The sequence below is a fragment of the Trachemys scripta genome, chromosome 6, assembly GCF_013100865.1.
Source record: "Trachemys scripta elegans isolate TJP31775 chromosome 6, CAS_Tse_1.0, whole genome shotgun sequence".
NCBI lineage: Eukaryota > Metazoa > Chordata > Testudines > Emydidae > Trachemys > Trachemys scripta.
This window is the reverse complement of record NC_048303.1, coordinates 100,892,020-100,908,538: the sequence shown is the minus strand read 5'-3', so window position 1 is coordinate 100,908,538 and position 16,519 is coordinate 100,892,020. Positions and strand designations below refer to the sequence as shown.

General features: G+C 37.0%; 1 protein-coding gene across 4 annotated transcripts in view; it reads left to right on the top strand.

Annotated features, from left to right (window-relative positions):
- CNTLN (centlein) overlaps positions 1–16,519 on the top strand; it is a 286,401-nt gene that overhangs the window by 253,263 nt on the left and 16,619 nt on the right. For 3 of the 4 annotated variants that reach the window (XM_034773873.1, XM_034773872.1, XM_034773875.1), the window contains 3 exons: positions 999–1,125; positions 2,774–2,911; positions 3,308–3,493. In XM_034773873.1, coding sequence (XP_034629764.1) covers positions 999–1,125; positions 2,774–2,911; positions 3,308–3,493 — 451 coding nt within the window. Of the gene's footprint in view, positions 1–964; positions 1,126–2,773; positions 2,912–3,307; positions 3,494–16,519 lie in introns of those variants that run through there. The other variant, XM_034773874.1, reaches the window with a different exon arrangement.

Genomic DNA, 16,519 nt, shown 5'->3' with positions numbered 1-16,519 from the left:
GAAGCCTTCTACTGTTGTGTGTAGATTTAGATTAAAAATATTGGGGGGTACTGTTTATTATATTGTTTTTATATAACACATACTACATTTGCTCTGTCAGAGGTATTCCACCTAGTCACCCAAATAACACTAATGTGTCAATACACATGTGAAAATAGATTGAAGGAATATATTGTACTATAGTTTTCTTGTGATATCAGCAATGTTTTATGTATCAGCATACTGCTATCATTCATTTTGTTTTATATGGAAAAAAACAGTCTAGCTGGATGAACATATTCAGAAAATACTCAATGTTTAGATTTAAAATATTAATTTGTACTCTAGCTGGAGAAGCATTGCATGAGGCATACATTTCTGCATCATAAAATTTCGAAGATGTCACGTGAAGTGTGAGTTTGATTTTTCAAGAGGTTTCTGTTAAAATACTGCTAAATTATTTTATGAGATTTTGCAGTTTTGTAAAAGAAATTACAGTGTGGTTTTTCAGATGCTACCCACTGATGCAATTTCCCTTTATTACAGTGTATTATTGAGTTCCAGAAATGGAAATGTTTTTCCCTTTTTAAAAAGAATTCTACCAACATAATGATTGGAAAGTATCTATCACATAATAGTAACATTTTTTTTTAATTCATTAAAGTTTCTAAATATTTTTCTGAACAGCTGCTTCTCTTTTATAAATATGCACTGAAGTATTATTGTTGTGCTTTCACCTTAATACAATATAATACAGTACAAACCACTGTAAACCACAATAAAGTGGAACCTTTGAATTAATAGGACTAGGACTGTTAGTTAAAAGATTAAATATACTATGCTGTGCTTCAGGAATAAAATAAATTGCAACTATTTATGCCACCATTTTTGTAAACTAATCAAAAGCTATATGAAAAATACTTAATGTACATTAATTCATTTTAATTGTTTAAAGTAACCATTTTCTAACTATATTTCTTAATAGTGTGCGTACTGTGACTTTCCCCCCTTATTTCAAGGGTTTCTCGAATGGAAAGGGACATAAATATGAAAAGACATTTGATAGAAGACTTAAGGTCTCGTCTGAAAGCAAACCAGGAAACTGAAAAAACCTTTAATGAAACATTAGAAAGTTTTGAGAAAAAGGTACCTCTTGTTTGTTGTTAATATTTATACCAAAAATAAACTGCTTTTGATTTGCAGAAGTTATTCCAACCAACTATATAAATAGCACCACAATTTTAAACATACAATACATTTCGTTAACTTATTACAGTTCTATCTATTTGGGTTTATATGAATTTAGTACATGATGGTTGCATTGATTAATTGTATAATTCACCATAATTCAATGGATATACATAAGAAATGTAACTAAATAAGGAGCATAAATAGAAAACTCAGTGTTGATATTTGCTGTATGTAGCCTTGAAGGAATGTGTGACATTTTACAACATTATAAAATGCATTGGAGATCAAACAAAGATAGTTCTATACACAAAATATATTGACATATATTTTCCATCTATTTTAGTTAAATTTTTTAGTATTTTAAACAATATAAATTCCTGCTTGTAGTGCAGTATTATCAATAATTAAAAATTCAGGTTTTATCACTTCTTATGTTGTTTCTATATTAATTAAAACTTACAGGTCAGCATTCAAATTATTGTTTTTTCCTAAATAGCTAAAGGCATTTCATGGAAGTTGGAAGATCTTAGATATGATAGGACATCTTTTTATAATATCCATACAGTGCATTATCCCTGACAAAGAGAGCAGACTAGTGGGTCTCTATGAGGTTATACAATGTATGACCCCAAAATAGAAATAAACAATTTGCCGAGCAAGACATACTTTTATTCTCTTAGAAAGCGAGTGCTGGCTGCACGGCTCATACAGCAGTCTGTGCTTGCAGTCATTAAGCATTGTCAGCTCCAGAGAGAGCTGCTCTCTTACTCCCAATGCCAGCGAGAAGGTGTCATTAAGGAATCCTCAACCAGAGAGAGAGGGATAAAGTGAGGAAAGAGCAAGCTAAATACCTGGTTTTGTTTTTAGAGAAAATAGTTTAGAGTTCAGTGTAACACTTTGCTCTTATGCATTGCTCTTTGAGCATTTTCAGCATCCCATTTTTCAGCTTCAACAGGGTCAGAGCCCATATATTTCTATTGTTATTTGTAAAGGATGAAATTGAAAAATATAACATTATCTTCAATTGAAAATCAGAGAAATTCACCAATACTGTATATTATCTGTAGGACTGTTGATTAATACAATCTGCCATCAGAGTAAAGTGATTTTCTAGGAATATTCTTTTATTTCAATTTAGCCTAAATCACTACTCCCTATATATAACAAAGTTGTAATGAGTTATCCAGAAGACTATGCATGCTATCACATTGTAGACAATTACCATTTTCTCAACTAAGTTTTGATTTTATGCTTTTTCCCCCCTGTGATTAGAAAGATTTGAAATTATGGCTTAGCTCGTTGTATTAGTGAAACATGTCTAAAAGCTACAATCCAACAAGTAAACTTAAGAGCTTTTTTTATTCACGTATCATACCTGTCTAGACTCTCACTCTTTATGCAACCATTTTATATAAAATAATCTATGAGTGGGTCAGTAACAGCTGCTTATTAAATGCCTATTGTGATTGCTGGAAATTCTACTAAGTTTTTAGCCTAAATACCAGTTTATGCAGTAAAAACAAAAATAAGTGTGCTTGTGATTTTGGTTCATGTTTGTAGGTTTTCTGTCTAAATAATCAAATTGCCTGTGGTTTTACTTCAGGTAAAGACATTGACTGAAGACTGTTCAAACAAGAAAACATCAATTGATTCACTAAAGCAAAGGCTTAATGTAGCTACAAAAGAGAAATCACAGTATGAACAGATGTATCGCAAGGCTAAAGATGAGTTGGGGAAAAAGGTATATTAGAGTGTTGCTGGTTAATGTAGAACAATTTTATTGCCCCTTTTTCCTTGACTTTTTCATGCACAGTTTTATTTTTAAAAAATGAAAAGTTGCAAGGTCAGCAACTTAATTTTTTAAAATACTTATAGAAGAATATAAAACAGAATAATAGTAACATCTCTCTATATAAGATTGTATTTAGTTTGGCTTGAAGCTATATTACCTTATTATTACTGAAAATTCAGTCCCTATAACATGGATATAATGTACAAAGATTCCCGTGAAATTGAATTTTATGTATTGTAAATGGAATGTCCCATAATGTTAACTAATGATGTGTATTTTTTAGACTAAAATTACATCACAGCTGTCTCCCAGTACCAGTTCTATTTTCATGTTTCTGTACTTCAGGATCTCAAGCTTACCAATCTAGAAGGTAAAATGATTGAAGCTGAATGTGCCATGACTGAACTTGAGACGACTGCATCGCAGCAACTCCATGGCTTGGCAAAGCAAAGTGGGCAGGCACTGGAAGTAGTGCAGAAGAAAATGCTGCTGGCCAATGACAAAGTGGAAGAATTCATAACATTTGTGAAGGTTGGAATTTTGTTTCTCTTTTGATCATTTGACCAGACACCACCACAAGCACAAGCTATGCAAGTGGTCTTTTGGGCACCATCCTTTGGCGTGTCAGCAGGTCCAGAGTGGGAGGAAATCAATGACAGCCAAGTCATCAGCTCTCAGTATAAGCTCCCACTAGTTGTAAGGCCAACTTTTGTCTATGACTGCCTGTGCTGTCTATCCAAGAGAAAAAATGCCCTGGTGGTTCTATTTCAAATGGGTCTAGAATCGGGCTGTCAATTAATCACAGTTAATGCATGCAATTAATGCAAAAAAAATTAACTACATTAAAAAAATAGTTACGATTGATTTCAGTTTTAATTGCACTGTTAAACAATAACAGAATACAAGTTTAAATTTATTATTTTATTTTTGGATATATTTCCGCATTTTCAAATATATTGATTTCAAGTACAACATAGAATACAAAGTGTACCGTGCTCACTTTCTATTATTATTTTGATTACAAATGTTTGCACTGTAAAAAGATAAACAAAAGAAATAGTATTTTTCAGTTCACCTTATAAAAGTGAAAAGTATTTTTCAGTTCACTCAGTCCTACTTTTTGTTCAGCAAATCGCTAAGACAAACAAGCTTGTTTACATTCGCAGGAGATAATGCTGCCTGCTTCTTGTTTACAGTGTCACTTGAAAGTGAGAACTGGCGTTTGCATGGCACTGTTGTAGCCGGCATTGCAAGCTGACGTTGCAATGTGCCAGATATGCTAAACAGTCTCATACCCCTTCATGTGTCGACTTGTAGGCTGTAAAGTTTTACGTTGTTTTGTTTTTGAGTGCAGTTATGTAAAAAAAAATAAAAAATTCTATATTTGTAAGTTGCACTTTCACGATAAAGAGATTGCACTACAGTACTTGTATGAAGTGAATTGAAAAATACCATTTCTTTTGTTTATCTTTTTTACAGTGCAAATATTTGTAATCAAAAATAATATAAAGTGAGCACTGTACACTTTGTATTCTGTGTTGTAATTGAAATCAATACATTTGAAAATGTAGCAAAACATCCAAGAATATTTATAATACATTTAAATTGGTATTCTATTATGCTTTAACACTGCAATTAAAACTGCCATTAATCACAGCTATATTTTTAATCTCATGATTAATTGTGATTATTTTTGTAATCATTTGACAGCCCTAGTCTAGAATTGTGAATTTACATCTTTCATGCATTAAAAAAAGAAATTCACAATCTTTAGCTAGAATAGAGCACCAAGTCTGCTGCTTACGCGCACACATTTCTGTGATGGTTTTTGTAAATGTGAAATGAGATATCTAGAACAAATTGATAAATTGAACAATACTAAGTCACCAGGACCAAATGGTATTCACCCAAGAGTTCTGGCTAAAATTAAGGAACATCTGCATTAGCTCTAACCTATCCATTTCTAATTTCTCTCTACGTGTATCCCAGGATATTGGAGTCTGTTTTCACTTATGGTGTAATTCTGGAGTAACTTCATTGAAGACAATGGAATTTCACTGGTATAAAACTAACGGGAGAGCAGAATCAGGCTTAAGAGCTTGTTTCATGTTCCCCTTTTCTCTATAGAACAGTAGTGGGTGGCCTGACAGGGTAATCCACTGGTGGGCTGCAAAACAGTTTGTTTGCATTGACCATTTGCAGGCACAGCCACCCACACCTCCCAGTGGCTGTGGTTCACTGTTCCTGGCCAAGGGGAGCTGCGGGAAGCGGCGCAGGCCTCAGGGACTTGCTGGTCGCTACTTCCTGCAGCTCCCATTGGCCATAAACAGCAAACCATGGCCATGGGAACTGCGGGAAGCCATGCCTGTGGATGGTCAATGTTAACAAACTGTCTCGCGGCCCATCAGCAGATTACCCTGATGGGCCACGTGCGGCCAAGAGGCCGCAGGTTGCCCACCACTGCTATAGAATCTCTTACATGACTCCAGTTACTTAAAGAGACTTTTATTTTCTAATCACCTTTTGCACAAGTTAATTGGGAAATAGAAATTAAATTTAATTGTAGCAAATGAAGACTAGGGTACGATTCCATCCCTCAAGAGTCAACAGTTGCTGCAAAAATAGAAAATGGGAAAGTAGAAGCTTTTCTTCTTTCATAAGTGGCAGATTCAGGATGAGGTAGTTAGCTTACTCTGTAACAGAAAACCAGCTACTTCTATATTGTACTCACTGGTGAAGGCTGCCACTTTGTAACCACAGAACCATGAGTATTCATTAACATTTACCTAGTTCCCTTGTAATGTAAAAGAATTCAGTTTTCAAGTACATAGTCATTTAAACCTCACCTCAATAAAAGAATGTGTATTCATATTTCAAATATTTTTTTTGCTGAATACTGTTAATCTGCTGCACCTGTCCCTTTTTGTAGATAAATTGCATGGAAATGAAGATGTGTCTGTAAGTCAAATATTGGTGAACACAGAAGACCTTGGTAGACTGCTTTAATTAGCTAGTTACTAAATATTTGTGAAAGAAAAGTCTTCTGAAACCAAATTTTATCCACAGTGCACCACAGTAAAAGGTATAGCTGAAAATCTTTCACAAGTTTCAGTGAAGTTATAGACTGTATCAGGTAAATTGTGTAACATACCTTTTACAGTCTCGTACTGTAAGAAAATTGAGTTAGCACAATGAAGCAGAAGCAGTGCGCTCCTTCCCACACTGCCGCTTTTTTTTGAAGTTTGCACTGTCTCTTCTATTCTCTTCAGATGGCTGTCAATTTTCCCTTCTCTTCATTTTTTTACTTTGGTGTTTGGCCCACCCTCTTGTCTCAATACTTAACTCTTGTCATGGGATACTTGTCTCCATATGAATGACTCATCCAATTGCAGTTACCTCTCGTTTCTTCAATTTAACCTCTTTGTTTGATGTCTTACTCTGGACCATCATTTTAGCGTACTAATTTGGTCACTCCTTAAAATAATTTATTTTTATTAATGCAAACACCACACACCGTCTCTGTCATTAATCTCTTGATCTGTTTATTCCTTTTTCTCATCACCATCTTTCTCTTTCTCTCCTTTATTATTACTTACTTTCTCTTCCTGAGCCACAACACTCCTCCCATCATACGATCCTTTCAGGACCTCCAGTCCATCCGCCTATTCTCCATCTTTACATTTCAGCCACCTTATTCTTCTCCTTTTAATTTTCCCCTTTCTTCTGTTTGCTTCTTCTATTCACCCTCAGCTCTCCCCCCCGCTCTCCCCCACACATTTGATTCATTTGCTTCTTTCTCCCTCCAACCTACAGCCTTTGTCTTCTCTTACTTGTGTTTATTCCTCCTCTCGCCCTGCAAGATGCCTCTAGTAAAAGCACAATATAATACAGATTCATTCTTTCCCTTTCTTCAAGTCTATTTTCAAACATTCTAAACAATCCTACTTCTATGGCAAAATTGTGTGTGTTTACCCCTCCCTTCGTCCCCCATGTCTCTTCTATATCTTACTTTCTCTCTATAAACCCTTATTGCAAGGGCTTTGTTTCAGTTCTCATCCTTCTCAATCTGCCACTTTAACACAGTCAATCACCCTCTTCTCTGCTTATTTCTCCTACCTTTACACCTGTTCCTTGATAAATCCCTACCTGCTCTATAATGGTGTCTCCCCGGTTTCTCTTTTCAGTTCTCATTCTTTCTGTCTACTCCCTCCTTAGTTCTCTTTGTGAGCTTATCTTCTCTCTTAGTTTCATCTAAATCTCTTGTGTATCATATTAACATGTCTTTCCCTCTGCCCCAACTGTATCACCAAGTCCCGTTGCTTCTTCCTGCAACACATCTCTAAAACTCATCTTCTTCATCCCCACCGCTAAAATACTTGCCCCGAAGCAGTCTCCTACATAGCCTCCCTGCCTCTCATCTCACCTCCATTCAATATATGCAAAATGTCACCACAAAATAATACTCTTCATGCACTTTGACCTCACTGCCTTCTTTGAAATACCTACACTTGCTTCCTCTCATATTTTGCAACTTAAAGCTTCTTGTCTTTGCTTTTAATTCACTCCACATCTCTATACCTGCCTACATCTCTTCTCTTCTCTTGCATTTCCTCTCAAGCCCATCTCTGACAATCCCATTTGTATTCCTTTTCCACTTCCATCTTCGTTTTTTGCCATGCTGCACTTTATGCTCTCTTCTTGTATGCAAATCAGCCATCTTTTCTTCTTTCATCTCCACTCATGTGAGTCATTCTTATATGAAGCCTTAATTGTGTTTTAGCCAATAGGAAAATGTTTGCATTTTTCATACTGTACCTCAGAAGCAACCTATAGCAAATTACCCAAACAGAGCACACATAGACTTGGACCTCACTACAGTATATCCATGAAGAAAAGGTTTAACATTCCCTCGCATTTGCTTCTGAATTACCTGGCAGGAGTCTAATTAAAGGAATGGGTGGCATATTATGCACTCGTAACACCTATTGCCCATTATTTAGATGATATAAATGACAGCACTTAGTTTGGACTTTCAACATATATATCACTTTATAGATGCTGCATTTTCTATATTTGGTTTAGATTGTAAGCTTTTGGATCAGGGACTGTATCAAAGACTGATAACAAAGAAGTTAGGGGTGACAAGTGCATAATACACCACCCATTGCTTTAATTAGGCCCCTGCCTGGTAATTCAGTAATAAATGTTATGGAATGTTAGAATAGATTCTTCATGACTATATTGTGGTGAGGTCCAAGTCTCTGTGTGCTGAGTTTTACTCATTTGCTATAGTTTTCTTCAGAGGGACAATATGAAAAATTCAAACATTTTCCTATTGACTAAAATACAGAGAAAAGCTTCCCATAAGAATGACTCACATGAGTGAAGATGAAAATGCAGAAAAGGATCTGAGATTGTAGGAATTGGGAATTAGTGACTAAGTGGCTGGTTGTATTGGGGAGATTCCTGATATTTGGAAAATGTTCTGGGCCTATTTGGTGATCTCCCTGCCTGGGAAAAAAGCAACACACACCCACACTCCAGTTCATGGACCCTCGCACTCAGGGAACCAGTCTCCTGGAGAAGGAGGAAGAAAGAGAAATCCTTGTCAGCAACATCAAAATTCTCCAGGAGCAATGGGGAAGGAGAGAAAACTCTACACATTCTCAATGGTACCTTTCTCCTGGTGATGTTTCTTTGCCTCCCAATACCTGAGGCATGGGCGACCTGGACAGTGATCCTCTTCCACTTCCTTCATTGCTGGGTCCAGGATATGAAAAGAACACAGGTCAATAATGGTTGCCTAGATATGATACAGGATGGGTACCTAGTACTGCCTGATGATATATGGCCAATATTTGTCTCTTTGAACACAGCTATTCTTTATAGTATTCATCAGATTTACTGTTTGATTTGTTCATCCCTGGTAGGAGTGGACAGTTGAACTTTCCCACCAGCAAGAGGACTTGCACATTCATCAGCCATATCTGCATCAGAAGATATTAAATGCAGTGGCTAAAAATGCTTAGTCTTTTAAGTTAGGAATGGACTAGCCTCCATTAAATCAGAGAACTAGAGATTACTGCACAGAAGAAATCCACATAATTTAAAAAACTGTGCTACTGTTAGTTTGTCCAAAGATCACTTTATTAGGTTACAGGGACAGCTTTGAAATGAGAATGGTTATTGTACCATTTATGTAAATGAACGCTATCAGTTTTGCTTTGAAAGTGAACACCTTGGACACGGCTGTAAGTTGATAGGAAATATGTTCCCAATTGGGAACATTTAAAAGCCAGAAGAAAACCATCTGGTCCATTAAGCATGCTCTTAATTGTCATCACTTTATCTAGAAAAAATATCCAGTGTGATTCCTTTGTATTGTGCTGTAGCAGGTGATGGAGTCTGACAATCTGTGTTCTACCTGAATCAACCAAATACGTGGTTAAAGGAAAGCAACTCAGTTTGATGAAAATCAGTATTTTCATTTGCAAAACGCAGCCCTCGTGGAGTTTTTTAAATGACAAATAATGCAGCAAATGCCCTGCAAGTGAGGATGTTCTACATGCAAAGCACAACTTGTCTCTCTTTAAAAAAAAAAACAAAAAAGCCCACCAACTTACCATTTTAAAAATCAAATACAGATCAGTTTTCCTGCTAGGAGTGCTGGTTTCAGGAAAAAAGAGAACCACCACTTTTATAAAGAAACACCAACAGTTGATGGTTCTGAGAAGAAATTGGTGATAAATTAAGTTAATCTCCATCAGGATTACTCTGCAGCTGGGATTTAGGCAAATTGAATCAGAGGCCTGAATAGTGTCAGTGAATATCTATTAGACTGTAAACAGAATAATAGGCTCTGTGGATTTTAATGAATGAAGTGAATGGCTGAACTCCTACTGTTTAGGGATGGCATATGGTTAGTGATGCATACAGTACAACAGTATAATGTAAATGTCTTAATGGATAGAATCTTGATTAATAAAATTGAAGGATAAATAGAGAGCTTTGCCTTACTCAACATTTTCTATTATTTTTAAGCTGTAGAAAAAATGCATTTCGCTTAGGTTTTTATCTCTATAACAGATAAAGATGATATGGATGTAGATAAAACATCTAGAATATTATTTAACATTTTTTGTCTTCAGCCAGCATCACAATTTGGAAGAATTAGATTAAATGATCGATTCTATGTAACCAAATTGCAAGGTCTAACATATTTCAGCAGCTGCATGTGTAATCCTCCTGAGTAAAAGTCTGTACATCTGATTCACATAACTAATGTTGAATCTTATCTCGTAGTGTTACAGAATTACAGTAATGCAACAATGTTGTCCAAGATTATAGAGCTGCTATAGTGAATATCTAAAGGAGTCTCCTTCCCCTGAGTCCTATGTAGTGACTTTTGAACAGAAATCACAAAAGGACTTTTATAGTACTTTTGGAACAAACCCATCAGAGAGTTTGACCAAACTGCAAATGAATCTCAAAAGCCAGTGGTGATCGTGTTACTGCTGCAGTGGTGGACCAATGACTGTAGTTGGAGCGACTGTTCATCCTGCAGCAGGTGAACAGGTCAGAATTTGCAAACTATGGTGACTGTGTTGCAGCGCCTGTTCTGTCAATGGTGTTCCTAGGAGAGGTATTCAGTGTTTGCAGGGGCATAATTGGTAGCTGTTTTTCTGGACACTATTAGGGTTTGGCCTAAGGAAATATCAAAGCTGGGGAGAGTGGTTGTGTGTGATGAGGGCTGGAGATTGTACCTAAAAGTCTTAATTTGGAGGTAATATCATTGCATCATCTGTAAGTGGCGAGGAGTCCTTGTAGTGGCCCCTTTATGGACTGCTTTGCATAATTATTTCAGTTGATTGGAACAGTTTAGTGGTAAGGCTCAAAAGATGCTCTTCAGCCTTTATGTATGCTGTGACTTGGGAAATTTTTCTTTGATGAGTTTAAACTGGGCTATCTCTGATAAGCTGATGGTACCCAGATGTTTATAGAGTTCTTCCTGGATTCTGAAAGGGACAGAATTTGTTTGAGCACTATTTTAACAACATTTTTGTTTTGTTAATGCATAAATGAAGATAAATCCTACCTGTCCGCAAGTCATTCTGCTACCTGAGCCAGGAAAGAGCTATGAGAAGAGTAGCATTTCCGTAGTCTTCACAGTTCTTAGTGGGGGATTGCTTCAGAGGGCCACTACAATTCATATTTTGGGCACTATCCTTTACCACGGGTAAAATTAAGTGATCACATGCTAGTTATGATGAAGACAGGTTTTTACCGTCTCATGAATATCACCAGATTTTGACCCCCTCTCTGGTATGTGAATCATACTGCCTTTGACACCAGTCAGATTGTTGTAATAGGTTCCATATTAGTCTATTAAAACAATCAACCTTAAACCCTCAACTTTTGTCAGTGTCTACTACTGTGAGTGGTTTATTGGGGTGTCAGAGGGGATTCTGCTTATTGTCCATGTCACTCTGTGCATTGGTGATTTTATAGTTTTGTTTTTACTATTTAAAGACAGACAGTTTTACTCTGGAAAATGACTGCAAACTTTAAGTTTAAAAATGGCACCGTGGGATTCCATGTTTACTGAATGTCATTGATTCCAAATCAGATATGCATAATATACAAGTAAAGGAGTTTGGTTTTTAACCCTGAATTGCCAACTCTGCAAACTCTACCTGGGATTGGATAGTCAAACTAAATTTTTCCTCCTCAAGCATAATCTCCAGTAATAAAAGTGCTGACGCCAAGTTATGCTCTCAGTGACATCTGTACAGCTTATTGCTGTCATGCAATTGATTTGCTTTGTAATGACATAACCCCGATGTAAAAAAAGGAATAGAATCCAACTCACTCTCCCACCTGAGTTTGCTCTATAGTGCCTAACAGGTTAAAAAAAAGTAATAAAAGCTCTTAATTTAATCACTAAAGTCAGCAGGTGTGACTCTGAATGCGTACAGGGAGCAGAAGGTTTTTTGACCTGGTCATTCTTTTTAGACTAACACTGTATTTTAAGACTTTAAGACATTTAATAGGCTGGCTACCAAATATCTTTCTGAGATTCTTACACAATTTTTATCAGGTCATTCACTTAGGTCTGAGAGTTATGGGGCTTTGGGAGCCAAAGTCTCAATAAGGCAAGAGAAATGCTGTTTAGATCTATCATTCCATACCTCCCGATTTGTGGAATGCTCCCCCTCCTGATGTGAGGAGAGGCAGAATTGGCCTCTTTTAAGGTATTTTTGAATTTAGTTTGCTTTAGGTGCCTATTGGCCCTCACATGGTGAGTTTGTTTTCTATTTTTTATGTTTTGTGGATGTCTGTGCAGAGAGCCGCATGGGCTAGTGGATAGGGCACTAGTCGGGGGTCAAGAAACCTAGGTTCTGTTTATGTCTAGGTTGCTGACTTGCTGTATGATGTTGCTTCACCTCTGTCTTCCTCTATTTAGAATGTAAACTTTTTAAGGCAGGGGCTGTATCTTATTATGTGTGTGGGCCCATGATCTCAGTAGGGGGCTTTGGGCACTACTGTTTAAAAATAGATAATCATAGTAATATTTTTGTGCGACCTTTAAATGAACGTCATTATTCTAATACAATTTACACCTGTCTAAATTACTGGGGTAAATGAAGTGAGGATCAGCTCTAAAATCTATTACCGTGTTACAGTAAAGCACAATTTACAATATATAGGACTTGAAGATGATAATTACAGCTCATTTCACATAAACAGCATTTTGGGGTCATTAATATATTTTACCACCAATACTCTGTCTGATCACACTGACTATATGCATTTAAATTCAAATATTGTTCTCTAGTGCAGAGTAAGCTAATGTTTGTTTCTTCTTGCAGGGTCACAAAACATGGTGGTTGGTTTGTAGGTTTGGTGGCAGGATGACAAAGAACTATGGAGTCTTTACTGATGTTACTTAGGAAAAACATGAGCCTGAAAACGATCTGACCTATAGTCTGAATTCCTTGACCTTCTACTCCCTACTGTATATCAAGCACTAAAATGATTGTAAAGATTAAATAGCATCTGTTACCAAATACCCCTCTTGTCAAGAGGTGTCGGACCTCCTGTATTCTAGGGATGAGGTGTCCATTTGATACAACTGCAGTGGGAAGGGGCTGTGCCCACACATCTACTCTGAGTTATATTACAAGAGATACCCTGAATATATTGAACTTTTAAACTCAAGACACACGTGGTAAGGATAAAAATGGAAATAGAAAAAACAAAGTAATTATCAACATTGGATAAGAAATCTGGCTGGGGTTATAACAGAACATTAGCAGCAAAGCAAATGATCAGATAGGAGAAAAAGACAATTGAAGAAACTCCTGTATACAATTCTTTACATAGATTCAGGTTAGACTATAACTAGCCATTCCTACCTGTTTATTTAAATCTGGTTTGTCTTAAAATTTGAAGTTGGTTACAATAAATGATTTAATTTGTATTGAACTAGTTAATCACTGAACATTTTTTAGGAAACTCAGCAAGGTGTATTTAGTGTCCTAGAACTGCTAATCTTGAAATTATTCAAAAATATTTTAAACTGCTTAATCCCTGTACTTTTCTTCACCTGTGACTGCTTGAGAGAAGTCACTTAGAGGGAAAGATAGTTAAAATGATGTACTCAAGAATAAATTATGGCTTTATAACTCTTACTCCAACTACTTGGATCTTTTTACCTTTGTATTATGGAGGAATGATATGTTGGCAATAGGGTGACCAGATGTCCCGGTTTTATAGGGACAGTCCCGATTTTGGGGTCTTTTTCTTATATAGGCTCCTGTTACCCCCTCAACTCCTGCCCCAATTTTTCACATTTGCTAGATCACCCTAGTAGGCAAGCAAGGTTGGATAGAAAGTGAAAAAAATTGGGGAATAATAGTCTTTTAAAAAAACTATCAACAAAAAAGGCCTGATTCTCCTCTCAATTGCCCCAGTGTGAATCAGGAATAATTCCACTAATGTCAGCACAGTTACAGCAGTGTAAAACTGATTTGAGATCAGAATTGGCCACAAAATTCCACACACTGAAATTTCTATTTTCCGTCACTACAGTCACCATTTTTCTTCTTTTTTCTGTTATAATATTAACTGACTTTTCAGGCTACATTTTTAAAAGGCAAAAAGCTGAGATCTGTGCTCCAAAACACTGAGCATGAGTACGCCTGCATTTCTTTTGTGAAAGAATGTATAACAGGTTTTTGTCAGCCTGTTTATGTGAACAAGGAAGAAGGCTCGATGGTATAGAGAGATACATGTGTACTTAGTATTTTAATTAGTATTTAAAACTATTTTTGGCAAGTATTTTTGGAGAAGCAGTTTGGTTTATGGATAGGTGCCACTGGCTTTACCACTGCCTTGGTGTGTACCTCTGCTATCCGTCCCAGCCTCTGTCTCTCTTGTCTATTTAGAATAGGTTATAAGCTCTTTGGAGCAAGGACTGTCTCTGGGTGTTTTTACAGTACCTGATCTAAGCTGGGGCCTGTAGGTGCTACTATAATACAAATAATAATACATGATAATAGTAAAAAGCTGCATTCGTTTTTTAAGTTTAACATTCTGTTCTGCAACATTCAGATCATTTTCCTCAGTGAAAACTTCCCTCATGCTTTTATTTTCACAGGAGTCAATGATCTTCCTGTTTCATGTAAGGTTTTCTATTCCATTTCTGGTATGTGTGGTGGGACACAAAGCTTTGGATGACTGTCCACAAATAAGTGCTCATGGGTTATAAATGTAAATTGTTTAGAGGTAACCAAGGAATTTGCACTGAAATGAGATCACCATCAATATGTATTTTAATATTGTTTAAAGCTATTAGTAATGCCTTTCAACTTCCTTAGATTTTTAACTCTGTAGTAACTGTATATACATAAAGTTGAATGTTTTCTATCTATATGTCAATCGTTTTATGTTGTTCAGATTGCAAAGAAAGAAGGGAGAGAAACTTCAATGATTTTTTTATTGACATCTGTATACTGTAATATCATAAAAAGTGATGTGTCCAAGTTGTTACTATTCTATTGAAATTTCATGGGTAAAACATTTGCAATATAGTGTTTCTGTTGTACATATGAGTCAAATCCTGCTAGGCTTTCAAGTATTGCCTTTGCATGTGTAAACGGGTTGTGTGCTGTAAGGTTATACAGGTGAAATTCTGCACAGCCTTCTGGACTGTGCATGCTAGTTGCACTTTGGCTGATCATTCTGTTTATACAAAGCCTAAATGGAAGAAAACCCTTCCACCTCTGCAGTTGGGATTTGTGGAATAGATCTGGAAAGTGAGGAGCAAACATAAATGAGTCTGCATGGCTCCAGGAGGAGGAAGAGGACGATAGACGTGTCTCAGGCCTAGTATTTCCCCCCCAAAAGATACATTATTTCTAGTGAGCTGGAAGGGACACGGGGGTGGTTTTATATCTTGTCATTGGAATGGGATATCTGTCCCCAGTAGATGGCCTAAAATAGAGGGGAAGAATTGGGAGGTAAGGGGGGACTTCCCCAGACTGCCATTTGAGGAGAAACCTTTGCCTCAGAAGACTCCACATTTCTCCTTGGCTGCACTCTATAAAAAATCTGTCAGGCAGAAGGACATCTTCCTGTGCTGCTCATATTCCTTTAAACCACCTCCATCCCCATCATCATTGACATCACCTCCACTTCTGAGTGAGTAATACCACAAAGGACTAGGGAGTAGCCTTCGCAGTTATGCTTAATCAGGAAACTCTCATACTCTCTATTGCTCAGCAGCTGCACAGACAAATTCTCACTGAATAAAAACCTGTTGTGTATTAGTGTGAAATATACATTTATCATCAAAATAAGGAAAGAAGTGAAACCTCAGGAGTGGCAAGGCATCATATTAACCGTGGTGAGGCAAATCTCCTAGTCCTTATTCAGGACTCCTATTAAACTCCTGGCTCTGTGGATATGGCTCTGAGGATATGGGGAAAGCAATGGATGTGATATATCTTGACTTTAGCAAAGCTTTTGATACGGCCTCCCACAGTATTCTTGCCAGCAAGTTAAAAAAGTATGGATTGGATGAATAGAAAGCTGGCTAGATTGTCGGGTTCAATGGGTAGTGATCAATGTCTTGATGTCTAATTGGCAGCCGCTATCAAGCAGAGTGCCCCAGGGGTCGGTCCTGGGTCCAGTTTTCTTCAACATCTTTATTAATGATTTGGATGATGGGATTCATTGCACCCTCAACAAGTTCTCAGTTGACACTAAGCTGGGGGGAGAGGTAGATATGCTGGAGGGTAGGGATAGGGTCCACAGTGACCTAGACAAATTGGGAGGATTGGGCCAAAAGAAATCTGATGAGGACAAGTGTAGGTAGCGTCCTGCACTTAGGAAGGAAGAATCCCATGCACTGCTACAGGCTGGGGACCGACTGGCTAAGCAGCAGTTCTGCAGAAAAGGACCTGGGGATTACAGTGGACGAGAAGCTGGATATGAGTCAGCAGTGCACCCTCGTTGCCAAGAAGGCCAACGGCATATTGGGCTGTATTAGTAGGA